Raw genomic sequence first — 27,746 nt, forward strand, 5'->3', positions numbered from 1 at the left:
AAAAATAAAAAAAAATAAATTTATTAACTAAATTCAATTGAAAAATATACAAAAAAAAAAAATAGAAACACCCAAAAATCTAAAATAACAATTGTTATATTTTCTCATTCTTTTAAAATTAACTCTCAATGTCACAAAAAAATTCCAAAAAAAAGAGACTAAATTACATAATATATAAATGTTGAGGGTTAATTTAAAAAAAATCAAAACTAATTTGACATAATTTATAAATGTTGAAGACTAAAATTGGTATTATACTAATTTTAAAAGTTATCAAAAGAAGATAATTAAATAATTAGATAACCAATTTTATAATTTTTAATAATTTAACAACTAAATTTTTTTATTAATAATTAAATACCTATCAATATAATTTACTCTTAAGATTTGAAGTATCCTTGTGGGTTAATCAAAAGATGATAAAAGAAAAGAGAAAAGGCCTGGTGGACCTATGATAAACTAAAGAGAAAAAATGGGAAAGATGGCAGGAGTGGTGACCATCCATGGTGCTTGTCTCCATCACATTCCTCCTCGAGGCTGCTTATCATTTTTCATTTTCTTTTTTTCCGTATCCACGTGATAACATTCATCTTTTCAAAACTTTAACAGTTTTATTGTACGAAGAATTCAATTCAAAATGTTAATAATTATAATTATTTTTTAAAAAATAGATTACTAAAATTTTATAAATTTAAACATAATTATAAAAGAATATTAATGATATTAAAAATAAATAATAAAAATCGATTCAACCTTAGCTTGATTAATATGGACATTGTTATCAATACAAAAAAATATGAGTTTAAATACACTAAAACGCATTATACTCTTATTTATGCGTTGGAGTGAATTAATCACCTATTTAAATAAAACCTTAGTATAATTGAAATTTCCTTTTGAATTTTAGGGACTGTTAAAAAACAAATAACCCTGAATCTATATGTATATATCGTTTTCAAATAATGCAGGCATTGCATGGATGGATGGTGCTGGCAGCAGCTTTATTGTTTAGGTGGTACCATTTCTTTGGCATAATAATAAATAATAGTGCATGTCGGGTTTGGCCAAGAGACACACGCAGCCTGGAAAAGGAAATTTATCAATATTCCACCCATGTTCTTTCTTATACATATATTCCGTTCATATTTGTTTTCTATGATTATTAGAACAATGTTTGGGGCCATTACAACTGATTATGAGTTGGTTCGTTCAGTTCGAAGATTCGTTCGAAAAGTGAAAAAATTTGAATAAAAATATATGTTTAAAAAATAGATTTTGGACAAAAATAGACCTGTTTTAAAAATGAGTTGGGCTTCGGGTAAGTTTCTTTGGTCCGAGCTTGAGCCCGGCCCAAATTTACAAAAAAAATATTGTTGTTTTCCCACTATTTTGTCACTATTTCACTATTATATTACTATTATTTTATTATTATTATTTGAATATTATATAAATATTATTTTATTGTTAATTTTATTATTATTTGCTTGTTAAGTTGCAACTATCTTAGTGTTATTTAAGTATAAAGACTTTTTTAATTTATTTTTAATTTTTTGGGAAATATTTATTTTAATGTTTTTAGTGTATTTGATGTATTATTATTTTTTAAATTTATTTTTATATAAAAAATAATATAAAAAACTTTAATGTGGGTGGCCAAGCCGGCTTGGGTTTTAATTTCTATTTGCGTCGAGTTTGAATAAAATTTTAAGCCCATTTTCAGGTCCGGCCCAGACCTATCAAACAAGCCTAAAATTTAATTATGACCCGACCCGACACATAATCATCTCTAGGCATCACTTAGCATGGTAAAATGGATTTTGAATTTAGTGTTTTTTTTTAATTGAAAAGTAGATGTAAGGGAGCTTAATTATAGTAATTGTTTGTATCACTCTTATTACTATTAGATTTATCTATGGATCAAGTCAAGTCATGGCCCGATTTCAAAAAATTCAAGTCTAAATTTATTTTGGGCTTGATTTGTCCCGTTCAAAAAGTTTGTTTCATTATTTAAAGTTATTATAACTTTAAAATATTTTTATATTAATATTTTATATTTTTTTATAATTAAATCTAAAATTTAAAAATATTTTATTATTTAAATTGAATTTGCGTTGAGTCGGGTCAGTTTAAGATTTAAAATATCCTATTCAAACATAGCCTAAGTCAAGCTGGGCCTATCAAGCTTCTCAACCCATGAATAGGTTTACTTACTAGTTACTATATGAAATTATCATTTTATCTTTAAGTAAATATATATGTGTGTAAGTATTAAAAGAGTAAAAATGTGTTGTAGAAAAAAAAGGTTAAATTATGATATTGGTTCTTGTATTATGCGTAAGATGTAGATTTAATTTTTATATTTTAACTTAGTCATTTTTAAGTATTGTACTTTTCAATTTTTAAAATTCCATTCATGACCAAATGGTAGTTGTTAAATTTATTAGATTAAGTTTTGTTATTTCCAAAATCTGATGTCGTAAACATATTATTACATGTGTAATGCTATGCCAACTTACTATCTTCACATATTACTAAAAAAAAAATAACTAATGGATTTAACGGTTGTCGTTGCATCAAGACTGAAATTTCGAAATTTGAAAAGTACAAGAACTAAGAATGATCCACTTGAAGAATATAGATTAAATTTACAACTTTACTCATTACAATATAATACAATACAAGTTCAAACTCACTCACCTACACACGCTCACATAGACAAATCTGCAGATTGAACTTTAATATCGGACATGGATGAACTCACTTCAGCTGATTGGTCTACTGTTTAATTTCCTTAAGTCTTTTTAATCCTAATTTTAATAGCAAAAGTAATTTTATTTTTTAAAAAAGAATATTTGGTTTTGGGGTTTTGCAATGAGAAAACAATTTTTTTTTTATATTTCTCAATGAATTTATCGGAGCTAGTTCAGTAATTAATCTTTTGCATTCTCTAGGCCTATTAAGGAGGTATATGCGGTATATGCTAGTCACGAGTTTTAAAGTTGCTCTATACCCAAAGTAAGAACCAAACTCTCAATTAATATTATCAATTAATACAACTATTAGAGCTATTAGGCTGGGAAAATTTTGAACTTCATTTTTTATAAATTTACTTTGCCATGGATGCAGTCAAAAATCACTTAATAAAAAAAAATCTTGCTGAAAATAAATTTCTTCAACATGGAAAATTTTAAAATGAAAAAAAAAGGCAATAATTAATGGGATTATGGAGCAAAAAGTTTTCTAACTTTGCCAATAATCCTTCTGCATACTGGGCACACCTTATTTTCCTCATCATAAATCCTGCAAAACATACATACATACACACATACATATATACATTCATAGATGCATATATATATATGATGTATGTATATCACTTTATTAGATTTCTAAAGCCATAATTGAGTAATGAAAAAAAGGGGTTTAAAAAATAAATTGTTTTAAAGGGTACCTTAGAGCACATTCATAGCATGTAGCACAATGTCCACATGGAACAAAGAAACAATTCCTTTGTTCATCATAGCAAATCACACAAATCCTTGCGTCATATAAATCCTCACCACTACTACAACTTCCTGTTTCTATGTCGTCTTCGCACGTACCGTACGTTATCGATTCTGTCTTTTCGGGCCATAAACGATCCGTTTCAGAGACAGTCACCGATCTAATAACCTCTAAATTACCACTTTCATTATCGAGCTCAGTTATGTACTTAAGTATCATCAAAACTACCAACACCATCACAGCTGCAATAACATAAAAGAATTTGAATACATGAAGATTTTAGGTAAAAGTATTATGGAGGCCATCGTATTAAGAGTTGGATAGCATTTTATCTCCTTTACTCAAAAAATGGGTAAATTAGTCTTTATATATCATATTAAAGAGCAAAATTTCATCCAATTCTACGGTTAAAAATTGCCTTGGCTGACAGAATAGCCAAACGATTACACGTGATGTGCCACGTATACCTCATTTTGACATATGGAGACCTATTTTTAATAGTAGAAATGAATAAAATTCTTAACAAGATTAGTTTGTTCTTTGTTCTAATGTACAGGGACTAACTTGCACATGTTTTAAATAGAGAAGACAAAATACAATCCAACTCTTACTACACGGGGTCTCCATGATATTTTTATCGATATTTTACAATCTTATTATTAAGAGAACTCACCTAAAATTGCAATATATGCTGCTAAACGTGCAAAGAAATTAAGAGCATCACACCATTCAACTAGATCTTCGTCCTGTGTGATCGGTGTCATCGAGTCATACATTGTTTTAATCGTAAGATTATCGAATCGATCGAAAACTGGGGATCGGGACTCACCTTGCTCGATAAAGATATGGATTGAGAGTTGTCATGGTGGAGATTGAGTTGACTCATTGCATTTAGAATGGAGCACATGGTTATGGATTTTTTTGCCTGTTGGCTACTTGTCTTTGTTCCTATTAGTATCTGTAGATTAAAAACTTCGAAGCTTAGAATTGAACATAAATTTATGGAAGCTTTAGAGTTTTTGTTTAATGTAATGCAGCTTAAGACCTATGATTTGGTAGGTGTTGTTAAGGTTGAGCAAGAAAAATTGAAAATCGACCTAATTTGAGGTGTTCGGACAATTCATGAAATGTAAATTTAAAAAAGGCAACTATTTAAAATTAAATTGAATTCTATATTCATTTAATATATAATTAATTTCAATTTTTTATGATATAAAAATAAGTATTTTATATTTAAAATAGTGAAAATAATTAAAAAGTTACTAAAAATTATTATTTTTTAGAAATATTTATGAAAAAAGCTTAAAGTTATAAAATAAAATTTATTTTGTCAAAATAAATTAGAACCCAAAAAAATTTAATATGAAAAAATCGAGAACCAAACGAGTAAAATTGAATTGTTATGACAGTTCAGAAAATCTAAAAAACTCAATCGAATTGAACCAATATCAGCCTAGGTATTCTCTGAAGGAAAAGAAAAAAAAAAGAAACTTTCATTATAAAAAGTTTAAAAAAGCATCTTTAAAGTACGATAAATTACAGTCGATGTCTTTTAACTATGATACAAATACTAAACTAATCTCTAAATTTCAAAATGTTCTAATTGAGTTTTAAAAATATATCGTATCAATAAGTTCGTTTTATCAAGCTAGTCATTAAATGCTAGCTCAAATATAACGTAAAGCATATTTAAAACACATGAATCGAATTGTAAACATATGTATATCTACTGCACTAATAGCTCGAGTTTGACAAAAATACTAAATTTTAAATATTTTTCTTAAGTGATAAAACACACCAATCTAAGCTATCTATATAGTAGGTATAGACATGTTTACAATTCAATCTACTTGTTTTAAATATACTTTACACCAGATACAAGTTGACATTTAATAGCTATATAGTTGATACGATACTAATATTTCAAGAAATTTAAATTTAAGGACTAATTTAAAATTTGGGGTATAGTTTGAAAACTTTCAGCTAATTAACCCTTAAAAGTATTAAAAGACCGATACTTAATATTTCTAACATTTCCATAGAATTCAAAATGTTCCTTGAACAGGAAAAGAAAAAAAAAGAAGTGCATGCTGCTGATTGCTCAATGATGAATCATCAATGAACATAAATAAATAAATAAATGAAGTGGTCAAAAATGGTGTAAAAAGCATTATCTCATTGACAGAGAAAATGTTGGTACGTTACCTCAAAAACACCATTAAAACAGAGCTCAAAAACTCCAGCTTTTGCTCCTTTTTTTAGCAGAGGATGTCTCCAAGCAAGTGAAAGAACATAATTTCAATGTAAAAGAGTGAGGAAGAAACTGTGGGGAAATTTACTACAAAAAAGCACCTCCATTTTCCATATTCATCTATAAAAGCCGGTACAAGTCCTGGAAGAAGAAGAAGAACAATGGGACTGCGCTTTTCTTTGATAACTGATATATTTAGACAGTTAAATTTAATGAATGAAAGAATGGTAGTTGTTCAAAACCCAAGCTTAAGGGCATAGCTACCACACCTTCTGAGAGATCATAGCTATTAGCAGGTGACTGTACTACCAAGTCTTTTAAGCTTTGACCGGTAGGTTTTAGGGTTGAACTTTGAATACCAAGACATGAATGGTAGATTGAAGTTTTTACGTATTTTTGAATTGAATTCAGGTGTTTGTTTTTTTTTTATCAACTTGAAAAATGCTTGTCAATGAATGTTATTGTGTCCTTTGTGCAATTTTCCCATTGGCAAAAAAATAAAAAGGGGCTTTTGAGTTATTGGAAAATAAATGGAATGGGAAGTTTGGAAATTTTCTTTTGGTGTCCAACAAAAATGTTAGATGAGAAAGGATTGTAAAGATTAGGTAGCCAATAAATAGACTAAATAAATCTTAATGATTGTGACTTACAATTAAGACATTGATTATACCAATAATTAATTCCCCATGAGGATTGAAAAGACTAAAGAAAATTCTAATTTTACTTTTAAGGTACAAACAATCATAATTTCGGAATGTTATAACTGTTAATATGAATATAAATTTGGGACATATCTATAAACATTTGCTTTATTTGTTATTGTTTTAAATATTGCATGTTTAAAAATTATAATTTCAATCCGCAAATAAATTCAAAGTACATGCAAATATTAATCATCAAATATCAGTTTTACAAACAATGAATTTGGCAAATAACGAGTTTTAGATATAGGTTCTGAATATATCTATTTTTTTTAACACAATATTTAAAATTACTCATAGCACCACCTCAACCCATAAATAGGAGGATAATACACTTTTAACGCACTCAAACTTACGTCCTTCTACATTAATAACAATACCGATACCAATCGAATTAAGACTCAACCGACTCAACAAGCAATTTAAATATTTTAATGAATAATTTAATTAATTCAACTTCAAATAATAGCACCAGAATTTAATGCAAAGAATAAAGGAAGACAAAATTTAAAACAAATTTACAAATCCAAAAATTGCAGATATCCAACTAACTGCCATCCTATTATAAAGATCAATGATTAGGTGCAAAATTATGCTATACATCATTTGGTTGCTTACCTCACAAAGCAGAGACCCATAGTTCACAATCACAAATTACAAATTAGTACCAAATTCAGTTAGGAATCCCTAATTCACGAAATACAAAACCCTAATCTATAGTTACAGTTTTTCCCTTTTAAACACTACAACAATGCAAAATACCTAATTTTAAGTGATTATTTAGGAGCTTGCAAAGAGCTATCTTCCCCACACAAGGCTCCAATTCATTGAATAGAGAGGGAAGTTTCTAGGTTTTCTTACATTCTAAAGTCCAAGACGCATAGAGTGTTGTTTGCGAAACATGCTGCGATCTTGTCACCTTCCTTGTTCCAACAGACTTCAAATATTCCACCGTTGCCAGTATATGTTTTTACGATCTTCCCTTCCTTTAAGGACCAGACATGCATGGATTTATCAAGAGACCCACTGGCTAGATACTCTCCGTTTGGGCTAAATGCAACCGAGTATACGGGATCCCTAGGAGAAAAAACACAATGCATCTTGTGTTACTTACGGAACTGCCTAAATCATGCTTGATTGATTGCTCATTTCACCATCAACACGGCTAAATATTAAAGTATATTAGTACTGCAAGAAACAAATAGAGAACAGATTTGAGGACGATACCTGTGTCCATTCAAGCTGTAGAGAAGTTTCCCTTGTTCCACATCCCATAGCTTCACCGTGGAGTCAAATGATGCACTACATAAAAGCATAAAGAACAGAATGTTAATGAAAAACTTAAACCGAGTTTCATAGCAGCTCCGGCAGCACAGTCTACATGAATTCCAGTTACTTAAAGGAGTATTTGTCTTGGAACTGAAATGGGATTTACTTTTCACACCAAAAAGCACGATAGTGAACATAGAATGTATTATACACATGTTATCCTTCTCTTTTTATCACTGTTACATCGCGTGATGTGTACCCAACTAGTTTTTACCTTGCAAGAACTAACTGTTGGTTAGGATTGTTTGTCCCCGGCCCAGTAGGACTCCATCTGATGGCATATATCTCCTGCAGAACAGTTGTTCATATTTTCTTTCCCAAAAATTATGAATAAATGCACCCATGCATGTGCACAAAGAGATTATATAGAAAAAGTTGAGAGCCAAAAAGTACCTTTGAATGCTCCCTCAGATCATGAACATACTTGTCCTGCTTCATACACCATATCTGCATCAAGACTTTCTATTAGTTAAAACAAAATTAATGAAAATTAATTGCAGCAACAAAAGAAAAATGGACACCATCAGAAACAAAGGTATAACAATCCAAAATGAAAAAAAAAATCAGACAGAAATTTATATTTCATTGTCGTGAAGGATGTCTGCTAAGTAATGATAAAAAGATAGAATATACAACCTTTGCAGTAATATCGTCAGAACAAGAGGCCAATAGTGAACCAGTAGGATCCCATTTGACACAATTTACTTCCCCCTGAAAAGCACAAAGTTCAATATATGAAAAGCAGAGTAGAGATAAAATTTAATTAAAAAGTTCTACTTATCAAACTCAAACTCAAAATCAAAATCAAAATCCAAATCTAAAACAAAACATTGTTTTTAGTTGCTAATTAAAGCCCATTACTGGAAAGTTATTGAAGCCATAAGGCTTGTTTCATTGTTGTAAAATGTTTCTTAGAAAATGGTATAGCAGAAAAATGTAGAGAGAGGTAAATGCAAAATATTTAACTCTTAAAACATTCCCCTTTGAAGGTAACAAAAATTTAAACACGATATAGAAGGAAAAGAAAAAAAAGTGAGCTGGGAATAGAGATGAAGTTATGGGGGACATTATAGGCAGTAGAAGACATGCATATCATTCAGCCTACGAGTTTCATCAAGATCAGTATTAGTTAAAAAATAGAGGAGTCAAGGTTAGGCATTTCCTGGTCAGTTTGAATCTTATTTGGATCAAACAGGTAGCCCATCATATTGAATAAAAATGAAAAAATCCACTAAGAAAGTTAATGAGATTGTTTGACCATTAAGACCGGAAACAAACCTGATGCCCCGCAAAGGTTTTAATAGGGCGAGTTTCTCCAATCTTGCAAACATATATCATATGGTCTGTTGAACTTGTTGCGAATGAAACATTGTTCCGCCAATCAACATCAAGGGTTGGACCTAAAAGGAAAAAATGAAGAAACTCAGGACAATGACTATTATGTAACTAAAAGCCAAAGATTAAAGTTTAGTCTAATGGTCCACCTGTATGAAATTCAAACTGCTGTTTCCATTCCTCTGCCTTCACATCCCACACAATTGCCGTTTTATCACAGCTTCCTGTTAGAAGATAATCACCCTTCTTGTTCCACTTCAGAGAAAATATAGGTCCTTTGTGTTTACTCAAAGTAGTCCTTAGATCACCTAAACCAAGAAAGAATTGAGTGACGGAAAGAAAAAGGGGTTGGGAGAGATGAGGTTTAGAATTCTCACAATCAGTCCAAAATAGTAATGTAATTAAAAATAGCTAAAAGAGTAACAAGTTCAGTTAAAAACAAAAATAAACCTCTTATTTTAACTGGGTAACCAGCTATTAATTTAATGAAAAGATTGTTATGAGCACCAAAAAACACATGGAAAAACCAAGTTGGTATGTCTGAACACCATCTAAAAGTCTGGTTTAACAAAATAGATTCCTGGCCTTTAATTTCAGGATATAGAATGGCACAAATAAAATAACCCATAAGGCCTTACCAGTTGTATTCCAAATTCTTGCTTGGCCATCATATGAACCTGTTGCAAGTAATGTCCCCTCACCCTGAATACAGGCAGGAAAAAGGAATCATACTTTTTCCGTATTGAAAAGAATGACTAATTTATAGAATTTCCATTAAGTTCACTTACAGAACAAGAACAATTAAAAAGACACTTTAAACAGCAATCTAGAATGACAACCAAATGGGCAAGAATTACATACCGCAATAGGACAATTAAAAGTACATACTTTAGATAGAATTGACTCCTTCTTACAGGAAAAGAAACCATTGCAGAGCAAAAGCATTTGCATTCAATCGTGGTCCTTAGGAACCAAACATTCATTAGAAAACAAACTGGCACAATTACATGGGTCAACTTCCATTCTGCTTGAACAAACAAAGCCATCTAAGGAAATACAAACACCACCTTAGCTACATCAACACCAGAATGCCCAAAAAGATGGCTGGCACTCCAAATCCATTGCTCAAAGAACTAATTATATATTACCATAACAACTAAACTAATCAGGTTCATTATATGATCTCAAGAAAACTGGATCAAGTTTAACTGAAGAGGATTACTCCCAATCCAACCTGATTACTTCAGCCAAGGATTCTACGAAAACTAAAGCAGGAAGTGTATCATAAAAAAAATTACCTACAGCTTATTCTTGTAGCTTCGCCTATGTGATATCTCTAGTCATTTCTTTTATTACATTAATGCTGATTAATTCTCCTGTCTAGTGTCTGTTCTAAACCATAGCATGTCATATAGAGTGGCAAACCATAACATCAAATTAAATGAATGAAAGAAGATAAAAGTGTTGGGCACGATAGGTGATCTATACTGAAAGGAACCAAAAATTAGTCAGAAATTTAAGCCTCCAACAGTAACAGGACTCACATTCCAATCAAGTGTTGTCACATCTTTGCTCTTCTCATTTGTTCTTCCTTTTACATGCTTCAGAACTAGAACATTTAAAGGACTGTTTTTTCCACCAGATTTGAAAAGCCCATCAGATATTGTCCAAATGCGAGCTGTTGAATCTCCAGACCTAGAAATTAATGCAATGAGAGTTAAGTGAAAATGATAATGAAACAAAGAAACTTTGTGAATGCATATACTGATAAATGACACTCCACTATTCAGTAGCAGAGACTAAAACCCAGTGCTACACACTTATCAATTACTTGGATGACATGTAAACCAATAGAAATCAGAAAACAGCAAGAGACCTAGTCTTATATAATGGAACTCTTAGCATAGAGCAGCATGATCTCAGTTTGGTTTTCTGAAAGACCTCAATCAGTGCCAATAACAGCTTAAGTAGGCATCTCTGCTAGACAAGGAGAACTTCAACTGTCCAGCCCTACAATACATTACAAACGACAATACGCATGACCACAAGTCCTATAGTCACATAACTGGAGAGTCCACAAATTTCATTTTTGTTTACAAACCACTTAGCCAATGGGCAGGACTGTAAAATGGTTTTGCTACCAACAGGGCTTAACTTGTGTCATTCAAATGGTTAGAACTTCTAAACTTTGCCATTGATCTAACACACAAGGTACATCTCATGAAGCAACAGAAATCAGCAAGTTCTGACCAAAAAAGGGGGGGGGATGACTGGAAATCCATAAAGAAGTGGAGAAAATACACATGTAAAAGACCAAACCATCAATATAAGAGACATCTCATTACAGAAAAATACTCACCCTGATGCAAGAAGTGAACCAGTCGGGCTCCAGGCACACGCACAAACCTGCAATAATAAATGCTCAGAGAGAGAGAGAGAGAGAGAATATATGTTCACATGTGCAAGTCCATCTTGGTAAATAAGAAGATTCGAAAAGGCTCAAACCTCAGAGGTGTGCCCTTCCAAAATTGTAACCTCAGAGCTATGAATTTCACAAGCATCCTGAGATGCTAGGGTCGACGTAGTAGCAATATCCATAGGTTCCGGTCCTACATAATGCAAAAATGCAATATAAATGAAAATGAAAGATCCAGCACACTGGATAAAAGAGCTATTTTTGCAAATCTATATGCAGACAAATTTCAGGTGAATTGTCAATGTTCATTTAAACAAAAGGTCAAGGCCAAGAGAAAAAAACTGATATCAAACTAGGAAATAATATAAAAAGGAGTTAACTAACCTGCAAGAGTTCCATTTTCTTCATGCCTGGCAACATCCTTGTCTTCTTGATCCAAAACCATATCTCTATAAGCAAGTTCCTCCGGTTGCTTTTCCCTCTCCTTATTGCTTTCAGCCTTCTCCCTTTCCTTCTCGCGTTCCTTCTCCCTTTCCTTTTCACGTTCCTTCTCCTTTTCAGTTCTTTCTTTCTCTCTTATTCGTCCACGCTCTCCTTCATGCTCCCGCTCAACTTCTTTATCTTTATCTTTATCCCTATCTTTGTTTCTATCCTTTTGGATATTCTTCCTTTTCTCTTTCACCATTTGCCGCAATTGGTTTACATCCTTTGTTATGATATCCAATGGTTGCAAGAATGAGAAATCTTCATCCATTTCTGCATCATTCTGCAAACTCAAAACAAATCATGATGAATATATACATATACTCTTAGCTATCACCTGATTCCCCCCATGCACCAGAATATTATCAATAATAATAACAAAGACAACAACGATAAGCATCCTAACATTACTCAGGTTGGCTTCCATCTCCAAGTACTGAAGTCCTTTTTGAACGAATGTAATAAGTGCACCAGGTGGAACCAAACTTCCATCGATAGTACATTTATTAATCCCTGCTTCATATCCTAAAGTAAATGCTGAATGCGTAAAACCTGCAGGCATTTGATAAGCAGAAGATGGTTCATTCGAATCTTGAGAAACAATAACGTATAACAAAGAAGTCCTCCCCTAGCTTTTCCCTAAGTAAACAAAAAAGACAATTAAAATTACCAAAATTTGTTTCTTAATTCATTAGACTATGTTTGCTATGAAGAAAGTGGAGGGAAGAGAAAAGGCGAGGGAAAAAACGAAACTAATTCAAGTCAAATAAGTGTTTTCCTCCCACTTTGAGGATGATTTGTATTGACACCCAAACAAAGTCTTAAAGTTGCCGCATCTTACAAAGCAACGAAAGATAACGTCTTTACATTTAATGATCCAACATACAAAAAGCTAGAACATGCAAAACACATTAGTAAAGGAACTTAACCACCCATTTTCCTTCCCTCCTATCTTCCTTCTCCCAAAGAAAAAGGAAAAAAAGAAACTAGTTTCCTTTCAAATCTTTCTTTTCCTTCCCTCTTATTTTCCTTCTACCCAAAAAAAGAGCAAAAATGAAACTAGGTTCCTTTCAAACCTTTCTTTTCCTTCCTCTAAACCCATTTTCATTTCTTCCCTCCTAAAAGGAAAAAAATAAACTAGTTTCCTTTCAAACCTTTCTTTTCCTTCCTCTAATCCTACCAAACAGTGATAATTAATAAACAAAATCTGTGTAGTAAGTGTATATTTTCAATTCAATACCACCGGTATGCAAAAGTTGAACCAGGAGATGCCTGCCTCAAGCAGTGCAATTATTATAAAATAAGTGTAGATACCTAATGCCCTAGCCAGCGCATTGGTAATAAAAGCTACGAAATTCAAAACCCTAACCACAATAATACTCAATATCAACCATCCATTTTTACGGATCTAGAGCGAAAATATACTTCCGACATTTACAGTGCCAAAAATTAATCCTAAAATTACAATTCATACGCTCTATTTTTTTTTCTTTCATTTAAACAAACAATGAAACAACTGCTTAAATTACAAGTTAAAAATTACAAATACAGCAAAAAAAAAATCAACTGGACAGAAAATTAAAACGAAATTTTAAAAAAATAAAACAAAGAAAGAAAATATTCAAAAATAAAGATCACTGTAATGAGAGATTACAAAAAGAAAAAAGGAAAAAAAATTGGAACTGCACCTGATTCTTGAAGGTAACGGAAGACGAGGTAATTCAATTCGACGGAGGTGATGGAGGTCATAGTTACGAAAGCCGTCTAATCTAACGGCTGAGATTGAAAGCTCAAACTATCATTAGCTATAAGCGAACGCCACAACGCCTGAGAGAGAGAAAAAAAGACAGAGAACGAGAAGATGTAATAATAAGCTTTTTATTTAGTTTTTGCAGAAAGACAGAGATAAAAGAGGGACGGAGAGAGAAAAAAAAACAGAATATTTATTATTTTCTAGCTTCCTTTTTTTTCAAAATATAATTTTAATTTTTGCTTTGTTTCATTGGGCTGGGCCTAATCCATTTAGATTTCGCATCTCACTTATGGATTAATCAAGGTATATTTATTTAGGCCCGATGTGATTACGGCTCAATTAGTCAATCCATGCTTATTGTATTAAATTAGTCATAATGGTCCATAAAAATAGACTTCTCCATGGATAAATGTCCCACCCGAAAAATTAGATATAAATTATAGTAGTTAAAGGCAATTTTGCTAAAAATTAATTTGACTAAATTTTGAAAATTGGAGGTCAAAGCGGAGTAAAAAAAATTGGGGGTAGAATTAAATTGTATATTTTTACGATAGTAAAAATAAAATTTCACCATTTCAATAGACTATATATTTATAATTTTTAAAGGATTAAATCAAATTTTTATTATTTTTTTGGGGTCCAAAGTATAATTTTACCATTACAAATTTAAATTTTTATAAATTATAAAGGCCTAAACGTAATTTTTTTCATTTTAGGGGGGTTGGGCCCCTGCCAGTCCCCTTTGGCCCTGCCATTAGGTCAATGTGATCTAAAAGAAAAGGAATTAAGGTTAGAGTGACAAAAAGAGGTAAATGTTAGGGTTAAAATTATCATTATGACTATTTTATACAATTAATAAATTATTTGTAAATCTCTTAAACCCTTAAATTGAAGGATAAAGAATTGAAGCATGCTCAAACTCACATTCTCTTGATTGTTACAACAATAATGATGTCAATTGATATAAGATTCGGTGAATAAATTTTATAATTTCAAAATGAGGTGAAAAAATTAAATAAGTCACAATCAAGTGTAGAAATGTTCACGAATAGGACCAAGTTGAAGTATGATTATTAAAAAATTTCGAGCCGAAGCTAAATCCAAACAGCCTAAAAGAACTTATATTATTATTATTTGAACAATCTAATTATAGGTTATCACACATGTTCTTTTTGATACAAAACTTAGAACTACCCATAGCCCATTCTGAACTCATAAATAAGAGGATAATGCGTTTCAAGAATTCAAATCCATGTCCTCCTGCATTGACAACAACTTTCATACAAATAAATTAAAGACTCAATCCACAAAAACTTATATTATTATTATTTTAAAATAATTAAAAATATTTACAATTTTATTCAGGCGGAATGCTTCATGCACTGCAAGGCATGCATGCTGTTGTTCCGCTAAATAAGAAGTTAGAGTTAAATTATTCATTCAATAAATTAATAAGAATTTAGCTAAGCATATATTAATTTGTGTTATAAAAATAAAATCCAATTAATTTCACTTCACTGCATTGAATCCAAAGCAATGTATGAAACCTTGTTCTATTCCTTGCTTTTATCTCCATTTCTCCTTTTAGCCATCACCAAGCTCTTAAAACATGCAATATTAACAAGCCACATAAACCTTCCACCAAGCCCTTTGGCTCTCCCAATTCTAGGCCATCTCCATCTCCTCAAACAACCCCTTCACCGAACCCTTTATAATCTCTCGAAATGCCACGGCCCGATCTTCTCTCTCCGATTCGGTTCCCACCCTGTCGTCGTCCTATCATCTCCCTCCGCGGTCGAAGACTGTTTCGGCAAAAACGATTTAGTTTTAGCCAACCGACCTCGTCTCGCATTAGGCAAGTACGTTGGCTACAATTCAACCGGTCTCGGCTTGTCACCCTATGGTCCTCATTGGCGCAACCTCCGCCGCCTCGTCACCCTCGACTTATTCTCATCGAGCAGCTTGAACGCTTCAACGGGCATTCGGAGGGACGAGGTAAAGCTCTCATTACGGAAACTTTACCAAGTTTCGGCCTGTGGTAATTTCATCAAAGTAGAGATGAAATCGATGTTCTCGGAGCTGGTTTTCAACATCGTTATGAGGTTGGTCGCGGGCAAACGTTACTACGGTGGCGGGGATGAAGCGAGCGGGATTGAAGAAGCGAAGGAGTTTCGAGAGTTGATCGAAGAGCTTTGCGAATTGGCGGTTTCATCGTACCCGGGAGATTTCTTGCCTGTTTTACAGTGGATTGATTATAATGGACACATCAAGAGATTAAAGAAAGCTGGCCGTAAAGCAGACAAGTTCCTTCAAGGTTTGGTCGATGAACATCGAAGTAACAAAGATGCTTTCAAAAAGAAGAACACAATGCTCTGTCATTTGCTCACTTTGCAAGAATCCGAACCTGAATATTACACCGATGAAACCATCAAAGCTCTCATACTGGTTAGTGAAAACAATCCATATATATATGCTAATAAAATATTATATACATATACACAAAAGGTTAATTGCATTAGACATCTAAACTATAGTTCGTTGGTCTCGATTCTAATTGAGTTCTCAAAGTTAGTCAAGTTAGTCAAATCCTTCTTTCAGTCATCCATTAGCTAGCTTAGGTGTTATGCCATTTTTCAAATCTTGTGTAGAGCAAGCATATTTAATACACATAGGTCAAACTATAAATACATATGTGCCTATTGTACAAATTGTTTGGACTTGACGGGTTAAAAAAAAAATAGTTAACATGTTAGATCTAAGTGTAAGATAAAACTGGTACACATTATAATTACAAATTGATTCACGTTAGATTCAAACGAGCTATATGGTGTAATTGGAATTTTGTGGTTGGAGAATCGAGATAAAATTATAAATTTTGGGAGGTCAAAGTTAGAAGTTTTGTGTTAAAAAGGCTTAAATTGAATTATTAATTTTTGAGAGGAGGCAAAAATGATTTTTTTTTTAAATTTTAATTAAGAGGCTAAAAGGACTTAAATTAAATTATTAATTTTTGAAAGATATCAAAAATGTAATTTTCTATTTAACCAAGGGGTTAGAAAGGCTGAAGTTAATGTATTAATTTTATGGAGGAGTCGAAAAATATATATTTCCATATAATCAAGGGGTCAAGGCTTTGCGTCCCTTGGGTCCGGCGAACTTAAATTAATGACATTAATATTATATTGATATTTTGATGATTTAATTAAAATATTTTAAAATTGGATGAATAATTTAAAATTAATTTAATAATTTAGAGTTTTTCATTCGAGATGTTTATGGGCCAGATTAGTTCAGTTTAGGCTTTAACAAAATTTTAGGCTCGATTGATAGGTTTAGGCCTGATTTGGTTCAAAAAATGAGTTTAAATTTTTGTCCAAACTCAGCTAAGATAAAAATGTTAAAACCCAGGTATGATCTGATTGTATTATTTTTTTATTTTTATATAAAAATATTTTTAAAATATAATACATTAATTACACTAAAAACATTAAAATAAATGTTTCCTAATAAATTGAAAATAAATAAGTCTTTATACTTAAACTATACTAAGATAGGTGTAACTTAACAAGTAAATACCTCTAAAATAATAATAAAATTAAGAGTTGTATAATATCTAAATAATAACAACAAAATAGTAATAACATAATAGTAAAATGGTAGAAAAACAGTGGGAAAATAACAACAAAACAACAATAAAAAATTACAAATTCAAGCTGGGCCTGGACAAAATGATTTTACTCAAGGCTTAACTCATTTTCTAAACGAGCTTTAATTTTTGCCTAGACCCATTTTTCGAGTTTATATTTTTATTCAAATTATCTTACATTCTAGACAAACCTTTGAACTGAGTCGGTTACACAGGCCATGAACAACTTTATGTTTTATGCAATTAACCCCTATATATATATATATACACACGTATATAGAAAGACGAAATCCAGGATAGGTCATTCGTTCTTGGTCCCTTGGTGAAATAGAAATTTTAGTATTGTGTTCTCCCAAATATTAATAATTTAATTTAAGTATTATTAACACAGGTTTTTTTACTTTTACTTTCAAATTTTTATAATTTTATTTCGGCCCTAACATAAATTTGCTAGTTAATTCTCTTTTGCACGTATACTTATGGACATGGTTTGGGTTCTTAAAAAGATTGGTCATTTCGGAGTTTATTTTGGGATTTAAGTTAGATTGAAAATTTTTCAATTTAAGTTAGATTAAAAATTTTTCAATTTAAATTCGAATTTTGACTTTTTATATTAAAATGAAGCTAGATTGAATCTAGACTTAAAAAGATTCGAATTTTATATATATATGCTCACAAATCTATTTAATATTATTTTTATTGTGCAGGTAATGTTAAATGCAGGAACTGATACAACAGCTGTAACACTCGAATGGGCAATGTCGAATTTATTAAATCATCATGAGATTTTACAAAAAGCTAGAAATGAATTAGACACTCAAGTCGGCCAAGAGCATCTAATTGAAGAAATTGATTTGCCCAAACTACAATACTTAAAAAACATAATTTCAGAAACCTTAAGGTTGTATCCAGCAACTCCACTTCTAGTCCCTCATTTTTCATCTAACCATTGCACTTTAGGTGGTTACGACATTAGTCCCAACACTATCGTATTCGTCAATGCATGGGCCATTCAAAGGGACTCCAGTTTATGGGAAGACTCGACAAGTTTTAAGCCTGAGAAATTCGAAAGTGATGATAAAGAAGGGGATGCTTTCCCAAAGCTATTGCCATTCGGGATGGGGAGAAGGGCTTGTCCGGGAATGGGATTGGCGAACCGTGTGTTAGGGTTGGTGTTAGGGTCATTGATTCAATGCTTTGAATGGAAAAGAGTGAGTGAGAAACGAATTGATATGAATGAAGGGAAAGGGCTCACTATGCCTGAAGTTGAACCATTAGAAGCTATGTGCAAACCACGCTCTATTACTAGTAAGGTATTTTGAGAAAGGTTAAAATATGTCATAAGTCCTTATATTTGTTGTGAATTTAAAATTTAATCATTGTACTTTTATTTTTAAAAATTTAATCTCTCTATTTTAAGGTTTTAAATTTCAGGTCCAACTATTAACACCATTAAATTTTTTTGTTAAAGTTATTGTGTGACATTTTGAAAATAAAAAAAAACTCACTTAGTAGCCATATAACTAAAAAATGGTGTTTGTAAAGAAATTGAATTTAACAAAAAAATTTAACAATATTAACAGTTGAAAATTTTGAAATATAAAAAGTAGAGGAACTAAATTCATATGAATAAAAATACATGGACTAAATTTCAAATTTTCAAAAAGTATAAAGACTTATGGCATATTTTAACTTCTGAGAAACTATTAAAGTAATGTTTTTAATGGTCTAATTGTGTTTTTAATCCTTTTATTATGCTAATAAAGTGTTTTGAGAAACTATTTAAGGCAAGATTTGGTATGTGTTTTATTATTGTGGTGTGATAATTTTATTACTGAAGCCTCTTATTAATAGGACAGTTTTATTACTCATAGTTTGTAATCAATGTGTTTAGTATTAATTTGGTTAAATTATAGATTTGGTCTTTCTACTGTGTTTACATTTTATATTTGATCTATATACTTTAATTTAACATAAATTGATCATTCTATTTTTTATAATGTCATTACTTTTTCTTGATAGTTAACATTGTTAATTAATCAAATTGAATACTTAACACGGATTTTTTTTTTAAAATACTTATTCCAACTTATCACACAAGGGTGAAGTCAAGAGATTATTTTAGGGGTAGAAATGAATATAAATTTTTAAGAGGATAAAGTGCAATTTTATCGTTATATTAACTTGTGATTTCCTAAAAACTAAAGGAGTTATATAAAAGAATTTCAATAATTTCAAAGTAACTTCAAAAAATTTGGAGTAGAATCCATACATTCAATGGTGGATTTTGGGACTAAATTTTGGGGCTAATAAAATTTTTAAATTTTTTTTGAGTTTAATTATTTTTTTAAATTGGGGTCTAATTAAAAATATTAGAATTGATGTAAAATTAATGAGAATTTTTAAAAATTTAGGAACTTAATTAAAATTTTTAAGGGAAAAATAAAAACTTTCCAATTTTTCAAAGGGCCTTAGACCCCTAAATCTCTTTTAGAATCTGTTTTTACATATGTAAAGGTGAGATTTAAACATGCGAAACTACTATTTTAAAGTTCTCGAGATCTCAACCTTAATATATATATTTTTTGAAAATATTAACTGAAATTTTATTCAAATAACCAAAAAAAAATCCAAGTAACAATCGGACATAACAAAATAATTGGCCAAAACAATAGTCCAAGATCTAGCCAATAAAGAACTTGCTCTATTAGCATCCAAGTCCCCGGCCTAAGTTATTAATGCGACATAGACTGGTTTGTAACCCCTCAGTCATTAACCTTTTTTTCCAGTTACTTTAGACCATCCATCTTCACTTCATCTCTCTTCTCCAGACTCATCACCCAACTTAGCTTTGCCAAAATTGAGCAACGATTAGATCAAAAGCAGTATCCCCCTCCAAATCCAATCCCTTTCCATTTCTCCTCTAACATATTTAGGAAACTCGTTTAAAGACTTTTCAAATTAAAGTGATAAACCATACTTTTTAGATTCCCCACACCAATAATTCATTATTTCTTTAATATCTCCTTAAATATTTATAATCATGTAAGTGAATTTGAATAGATATAGTTACGATTAGCGTAAAAATAACAATAATAATAAGATTAAATATTATAATAATATTGTAAAGTGAGACAAAAAATAAAATAAACGCTTTATATTCAATTATCTATCCAAACCTACAAATTTACACGAATATATTTTATTAATATATAATTTTAAAAAATAAAGATAATGATTACTCTACTACGTATAAAATTACCTTAATGTAACACATGGATTATATCCATTTATTTATTATAATATGAATGCTATCATATCAATCAATCATGTGTTTCACATTTCACCTTTCAATAATTTTCCCACTAAAAAGAATCCAAAGTCCAACAACAACCACTGACTTTAACTTTCTTTTTTTTTAAATATTTTTTATAATTTTCTAAATTAATTATGCATATCATCAATTGACCCTTCACCACCTTTATGCTCTTTCAAAGTGTTCATCGAACATGTCTTCCACTGAAAACAAAATTGGCCTGAAAAAATTATAAAAGAGCTCATAATCCTCTCCTATGGAAAACCTTATAATTATTTTCCTTATTTTTCTGCCATTCTCATCAGCTTATACACTTCCTAACGAGCACTTCATCAACTGTGGGTCAGATAACAACTTCACCGGAAACGACGGTCGGAACTTCGTCGGTGACCGCTACGCCGGCGTTTCTTTCTTTAAAGGAAAAACCGGCACTAAGCGAGGAACCACCTCCACCGTATCCCAACTTTATTGGACGGTGAGAATCTATTCACAGCCATCGTTTTACGAGTTCATAATCAAAACAAGCGGCACTTACTTTGTACGTCTCCATTTCTTTGTTCCTTCATCTTCTGATAATCTGTACAACGCTAAGTTCACCGTTTTAGCTTCAGGGTTCGAGCTTTTATCGAATTTCTCCGTCAAAAATAGCCCTGTCGGTTCGCCGGTCATCAAGGAATTTTTAGTCGATATTAATGAAGGAAGATTCAAAATCAACTTCATACCTTCTCAAGGTTCAAACATAGCTTTTGTAAACGCCATTGAAGTGTTTCTAACACCGGAAAGCTTCGTCCCCGACACCGCTCCCCTCGCCGGACGTCGTCGAGGCTCGTTCGACGGTTTACGGTCTCGGGTTTTACATACAGTCTATAGGATCAATGTCGGAGGGGCTACTATTACAACAGATGAAGATACACTGTGGAGGAACTGGATACCTGATGATCAGTTCTTGTCTGATCCGAAAAGTGCTAAGAACAGTTCGTTTTTCAATGGTGAACCTGCATACACATCTGGTCGTGCCGATGAATACACTGCCCCAAGCCTTGTTTATAAGACTGCAAAGCAATTGAATGTAGAAGATAACACTAGCAGGCAATTTTTCAATATAACATGGAGTTTCAATGTGAGTAAAAGTTCAAGACACTTTGTTAGGTTCCATTTCTGTGACATTGTTAGTCCATCAATTGATTCTGTCATGTTTGATCTTTACATTTACGATAAGTTTGACAAGGTGGTTTATCCGTATAACGAAACCGGACAGTTAGAGGTTCCGTTTTACTTCGATTTCGTGGTGGATTCGGACAAATCCGGGGTCATGAACGTAAGTGTCGGCCCTCGGAATGATTCCGAGGATCAAAGGGCGTTTTTGAATGGGATTGAAATAATGGAGTTCATGAAGGAATCCAGCTTTGTTGTGCGCCAAGAGAGGTCTAAAAAAAGGACTAATTTAGTTCCTATAGTTGGCTCTGTTGTTGGGACTGTTGTATTTGTTGTTGTTTTTATAGTGGCAATGGTTATGTTCTCGAAATTCAGGAAAAGAAAGCCTTTGTCTGAAAAAACATCCAACATGTCTCCTTTGGATCTTGCTCTTAGAATATCTTATTACGAAATCGAGCAAGCAACGAAGAATTTCGATTCTGGTTTATTGATCGGAGAAGGTGGATTTGGGAGAGTGTACGAAGGTTTGTTTCGTGGTAAGAAAGTGGCTGTTAAAAGGAGCGAACCAGGGCATGGCCAAGGCCTATTGGAATTCCAGACAGAGATTGTTGTCTTGTCCCGAATCCGGCATCGGCATCTCGTTTCTTTGATTGGTTACTGCGACGAAAGATCGGAAATGATATTGGTTTATGAGTTTATGGAGAAGGGTACTCTTAGAGATCATCTATATAATCAAAGTTCCGATGTTGAGAAACCGTATATTGCTCGGTCCGACTTGTCTTGGAAGCAAAGGCTTGAAATCTGTATTGGTGCAGCAAAAGGGCTTAATTATTTACACACTGGTTCAGATGGTGGAATCATTCACCGCGATGTTAAGTCCACGAACATCCTACTCGATGAACAGTTAGTAGCCAAAGTTGCCGATTTTGGGGTCTCGAAATTTAACCTTCCGGACGAAGAACATAGTGTTGATGTCAAAGGAACGTTTGGTTATCTCGACCCCGAATACTTCTTATCGCTGCAATTGACGAATAAATCCGACGTGTACTCTTTCGGGGTCGTACTTCTCGAAGTACTTTGTGCGAGGCCAGCGGTTATGGCATCGAATAGGAGGGAAGAAGTGAACTTAGCTGAATGGGGAATGCTTTGGTTGAGGAAAGGTCAACTCGAGAAGATTATCGATCCGATGCTAGTTGATACAATCAACCCCAACTCGTTAAGGAAGTTCGTCGAGACAACCGAGAAGTGTTTAAGACCGTCCGGTAACGAAAGACCGATGATGCGAGACGTGTTGTGGGATTTAGAATACGCATTGCAGCTTCAGTTAATTCCGATGAACAATGGAACATTCGAAGACAGTACGACTAATGTTTCCTTAGAATTCTCAATGACGCCTGTCCTCCATCGGTTACCTTCAAATAGCTTCCCGGCCGTTGAGGAAGAAGGTGCGGCCTTACTATCCGTTGATGCTTCCGATGTATTCTCATTATTGAGTGTTGGTGAGGCTAGATAGTCTCCACTGGTTTAAATGTTGATAAGCGCTACATTTTGTAAGTACTATTCTTTTGGTAAAATGACCTCTCCGGTCCCTCTCAATTCCAATATCAAGTAAATTAGTCCCTCTAAAAAAATTGAACAATTTCATTTTTGTGAAATTTGAAATTGAACAACTAAGCGTCATTAATCACATCATTAATTTTTTCATCAAATCTACCTATATTAATTTATAATTTTATTATTTTAGAACGCACTAAACAAATATTTTTTATCCAAAAGAAAACCAAACATTTTTAATTTCTAGGACCAAAACTTCTGCCTAACCTTATATTCGTCCCTGCCATTTTTCTGAATTATTTTACCATCCCACCTTTTTCTTTTGGTTTGTTGTCAATGAAGAATACATGCGATGGAGACATTTGGGATTTGAGAAAAATTGAAGAAAAAAAAAGGTAAAAGCTGCTCAACTGAAGCAACTTCAAGAAGTGGAGATGTTTGTTGACCTTTATATACAAAATAGTTAAAAACGAGATTAAATTTTCTGACAATTTACTTTAATTAATATAAATGTGACTTATAATAATTTAAAACCTGAACTTGACACTTTTTCTTAATTTGATATTTAAATTTAATTTTTTTTAAGTTGGTACTTAATCTTTTTCGGGGTCTAATTTGGTACATGAAATTGACTCTTTTTCTTAATTTGTTATCTAATTTTTTTGTTTAATTTAATACTTAAATTTGTCAAACATTCTACAAATTACTTCAATATACTAACAATGTTTTATGAGGTAAAAAAAATATCAAATTTAAGTACCAAATGTTATATTAAGCCTAATTATATGTATAATAATTTTTTGTTCTTTTGTTATATCAATACTTTTTTTCTTATGCGATTTTCATCTAAAGCATAAATAATTAATAATAATAAAATGGAAAGTGAAAGTGTAGAACAATGATGCCAATTACTGCTAAATTCTATCACGTAAGCTGTCCTTTTTTTAGTAAATAATTAAAATAATTAGCAAAGCTGCTAAAAAAAAAAACTTGACTTAAGGGGCATGGTGGATCCAATTTTACCTTTTCAAAAGTATCTTTTTTATCAAGAAAAAGCAGCCATGGAGCCAACTAAGAGCACACCTGCAAGCTCTTAAGAGATTTATTAAAAGTTAAAATGTTAGTCCTTGTATTTTGATAAAATTTATAATTTAGTCTCTATTTTTGTTTTTTATTTTAAAAATTTGAGTCCGATGGTTAGTATTTTCTGTCAAAATTTATTAAGTTGATATATGTTGATGTTCTCATATGATATGATATATAATTCACATAATTGTTAATAATAGGATTAAAACTTTTGAACGACCATGATGAGTACAAAATATGCAAAAAAAAAAATTATGATAATCCTATAATCTTTTATATATCAAATGTACTAAAAATTAAACCCTTAAAACGACGTTATAGAGACCAACAACCACAAATCCTAAATACAGGGGAAATCTAAAGGGGCATGCAAGGCCTTGGCCCCCCTCAAATGAATAAATTACTATTCAAGTCTCATATAAAATGATTAAATTAAAAATAAAGTTATGATAAATTTGCACTTTGCCTCTCAAAATGAAGAAATTATAAATTAATACCTTCAAAAATTATGTTTTGATTTCTCAAAAGTTTATTATTCGATTTTGATCCTCCTTAAAAAAGATTTATGGATTCGTCTCTACCCAAACATAAACCGCAAAACAAACAGAGTTGATAAAAATAATAATTAAGATTGTAATCGCTATTAAAACCTTAATTATTGCAATTAGGCTTTTTAAGGTAAAAAGAAAAAGTTGAATGAATTTAGATCTTTTCCCATACATTCTTTTCCTTTTAATTATATATCAATGGGGGAAAGAGAGGTTATGAAGAAAAAGGAGTTGCATTGTTTAGTAATTACTACAAAGTAAAGGGACCACATTAAACAATGTACAAAAAAATCTTTTTAATCTTGTATTTATTAACACTTTTGTTTATTTCCCTTAATTCTATTATCACGAGATCTGTAAATCTGCCATAATAAATATTTAAAAATATTATAAAAAAAAAAAGAGAAAAAGATGATAATGATTATGATGATGGATTACATAATGCAAGTCCCATATGTGAACAAGATTACATATTTAGATCTTAAAATTCTGGGATGGAAAAGGGGAACAAAATCCCAAGCTTCCTACAGTGTTATCAAACTTAAATGGGTTAATATAATTTTAGTCCCTAAACTTGGTAATTAAGGTCACTTTAGCACTTTTATTTTTTTATTCATTTTGATATCTGAATTGGCAATGAGGTTCGTTTTGATTTTTGAATTTGAGATACGTAAAGATTTGATGACGAGATACTTTGAGATTATGGCACGTCATTAAATCTTTATAAAATTCAAGTTCATTGATTAAAATGAACCAAACAAAAAGTACATGTACCAAAACAGAATTAATTGACAATTCTGGGGACTTAAAGCTATATTAACCGACTTAAATGTGGCTTTCTTCCTACAAAGGTTCAATTATGCCTTCAGTCCTATGCTTCTGGACTTTTGAAATTTGATCCCTTTGCTTTGAAAATTAAAGCGTTATGGATTTCTATTAAATTTGAATTGTTGTATTATAATATTTAAAAGTTTTTATTTAAAATTTAAACTATTAAATTTAATAGAATTCAGCTAACAGTACTCAGTCGGACTATAATTTTTAAACTAGATAAATAAAAAAATTAGACAATGTTAGATCTATATCCTAATAAAACAACAAATTATAGGGACCAAATATATCATTATGTAATAAAACATAGCTATGGAACTCTTTATCAGCTTGTCTAGTGCCAAAATGAGGACAATTTATAGGGGAATCAATTATTGAAAATTTCTCTTAAAACACTCTTACGTAGATCCGTTTTATCAAAAGCAGTTCTTTTCGGTAAATAATACAGAAATTAACCTATTTTCATAAATATATTTAGAAATAGGACTTTTTAAGTAAATCAATTATTTTTATGCCTAAAAAAGATTCAATTTAAAGTGATAAACCATACTATTTGGACTGCCCCACGAATAATTCATCATTCCTTTAATATCCCCTTAAATATTTGCAATCATGTAAAGATGAGTTTGAATAGGTGCTAAGTTTAGTTACGATTAATGTAAAAATAATAGTAATGATGAAATTAAATACTATAATAATAATATAACGTGAGACAAAAAAATAAATTAAACACACCACCCTTAATCATTCATTTAAACCCAAACTAAGGGCTCTTTTGGTTTGGCTTTTAACATCAGTGAGGTGCAGTTGGGGTAGCAACCTCACTGATATGTTGTTTGGTTCAGCAATACTGTGCAGTGAAAGTTGATTTCAACCACACTGCTACGATGAAAAGGAGTTGGAGGTTTCAGCAACAATTGAAGGCAGTGGGATAGTAGGTATTTTTAACAGACAAAAACACTATTACTTTTATTTATTATTTTACCATTTTATCCTTGAAAGTTAAACTAATTTATTTCCCAACCTTATTTGTATCACATTACAAAAACAAAAATTTAAATACTTATACCTAATAAAACGTCTTTCTCATTACAATAATAGTTATTTTCCAAATAACATATTGTTTTATAATTTTATTTCTTAATTAATATTTTAATTTAATTTTAATAATGCATACATATAATCATATTAGTGAATCTGCTAACACATACTTCATCCGGGTAAAGTATGCATTTTAATAACACATGAAAAATAATGTTACTATTTGTGAAAATAATATTTATCATTGTTATAAAAGAGTATTTAACTATAAAAAATTAAAAATAATTATCATTTTATCTAAAAAATAATTTAAATTGATTATATAATTAATTAAAATATTTATAATAAAATATTAAAAAATACATTTTAATATTTTATTAAACGAATTTTTTATTCTCACCTCACCGCTACAGCTGCGTTTGAATCCAAACACACACTCTACCATTGTTTCTAATCTCACCACTACAATATTTAATCTCAAGTAACTAATATTACCGCCACTACTATTTTTTATTCCACCGGAAGTAAACACATCGCCTATCTAAACTAAGTCTAATACATTTTATTGATATATAATTTTAAAAAAGAACGAAAATGATTACTCTACAACATATAAATTACCTTAATGCAATCCATTTATTTATTATAATATGAACGCTATCATATCAATCAATCGTGTGTTTTATATTCCACCTTTTAATAAATTTCCCACTTAAAAGGAATCCAAAGTCCAACAGCTGCCACTATCTTTAACCTTTTTTAAAAAAAATATTTTTTATAATTTTATAGTTTAATTA

At 31.2% G+C, this 27,746-nt stretch overlaps 4 protein-coding genes across 5 annotated transcripts; 2 read left to right on the forward strand and 2 right to left on the reverse strand.

The window, feature by feature from the left end:
• Positions 1–2,585: 2,585 nt before the first annotated feature.
• Positions 2,586–5,994, reverse strand: LOC107931635 (E3 ubiquitin-protein ligase APD2). The gene is made up of 5 exons (XM_016863573.2): positions 5,710–5,994; positions 4,334–4,462; positions 4,178–4,250; positions 3,452–3,746; positions 2,586–3,300 (listed from the first exon to the last, which is right to left on the reverse strand). The coding sequence occupies exons 2-5, from the start codon at positions 4,409–4,411 to the stop codon at positions 3,222–3,224; spliced, it is 525 nt and encodes a 174-aa protein (XP_016719062.2). The 5' UTR covers positions 4,412–4,462; positions 5,710–5,994; the 3' UTR covers positions 2,586–3,221.
• Positions 5,995–6,996: 1,002 nt separating this feature from the next.
• On the reverse strand, positions 6,997–13,974 carry LOC107931684 (WD40 repeat-containing protein HOS15). 2 transcript variants are annotated; one of them, XM_016863620.2, is made up of 14 exons: positions 13,708–13,974; positions 12,426–12,571; positions 11,921–12,302; positions 11,626–11,729; positions 11,480–11,526; positions 10,665–10,815; positions 9,759–9,822; positions 9,270–9,428; positions 9,064–9,185; positions 8,422–8,496; positions 8,179–8,232; positions 8,000–8,073; positions 7,684–7,758; positions 6,997–7,533 (listed from the first exon to the last, which is right to left on the reverse strand). In XM_016863620.2, the coding sequence occupies exons 1-14, from the start codon at positions 13,766–13,768 to the stop codon at positions 7,314–7,316; spliced, it is 1,734 nt and encodes a 577-aa protein (XP_016719109.2). In that variant the 5' UTR covers positions 13,769–13,974; the 3' UTR covers positions 6,997–7,313. The 2 variants fall into 2 exon arrangements, with proteins under 2 accessions (XP_016719109.2, XP_016719110.1); XM_016863621.2 differs by lacking the exon at positions 13,708–13,974 and having other exon boundaries at positions 12,431–12,571.
• Positions 13,975–15,308: 1,334 nt separating this feature from the next.
• Positions 15,309–18,740, forward strand: LOC107931645 (cytochrome P450 81Q32). Its single transcript, XM_016863583.2, has 2 exons — positions 15,309–16,217; positions 18,126–18,740. The coding sequence occupies exons 1-2, from the start codon at positions 15,309–15,311 to the stop codon at positions 18,738–18,740; spliced, it is 1,524 nt and encodes a 507-aa protein (XP_016719072.2).
• A 2,137-nt stretch (positions 18,741–20,877) lies between these two features.
• Positions 20,878–23,493, forward strand: LOC107931680 (probable receptor-like protein kinase At2g23200). Its single transcript, XM_016863616.2, has one exon. It carries the CDS (start codon positions 20,991–20,993, stop codon positions 23,400–23,402), a length of 2,412 nt encoding a protein of 803 aa, XP_016719105.2. The 5' UTR covers positions 20,878–20,990; the 3' UTR covers positions 23,403–23,493.
• The last annotated feature ends 4,253 nt before the right edge of the window (positions 23,494–27,746 follow it).

This window comes from Gossypium hirsutum, chromosome A02 (assembly GCF_007990345.1).
Source record: "Gossypium hirsutum isolate 1008001.06 chromosome A02, Gossypium_hirsutum_v2.1, whole genome shotgun sequence".
Classification (NCBI taxonomy): Eukaryota; Viridiplantae; Streptophyta; class Magnoliopsida; order Malvales; family Malvaceae; genus Gossypium; species Gossypium hirsutum.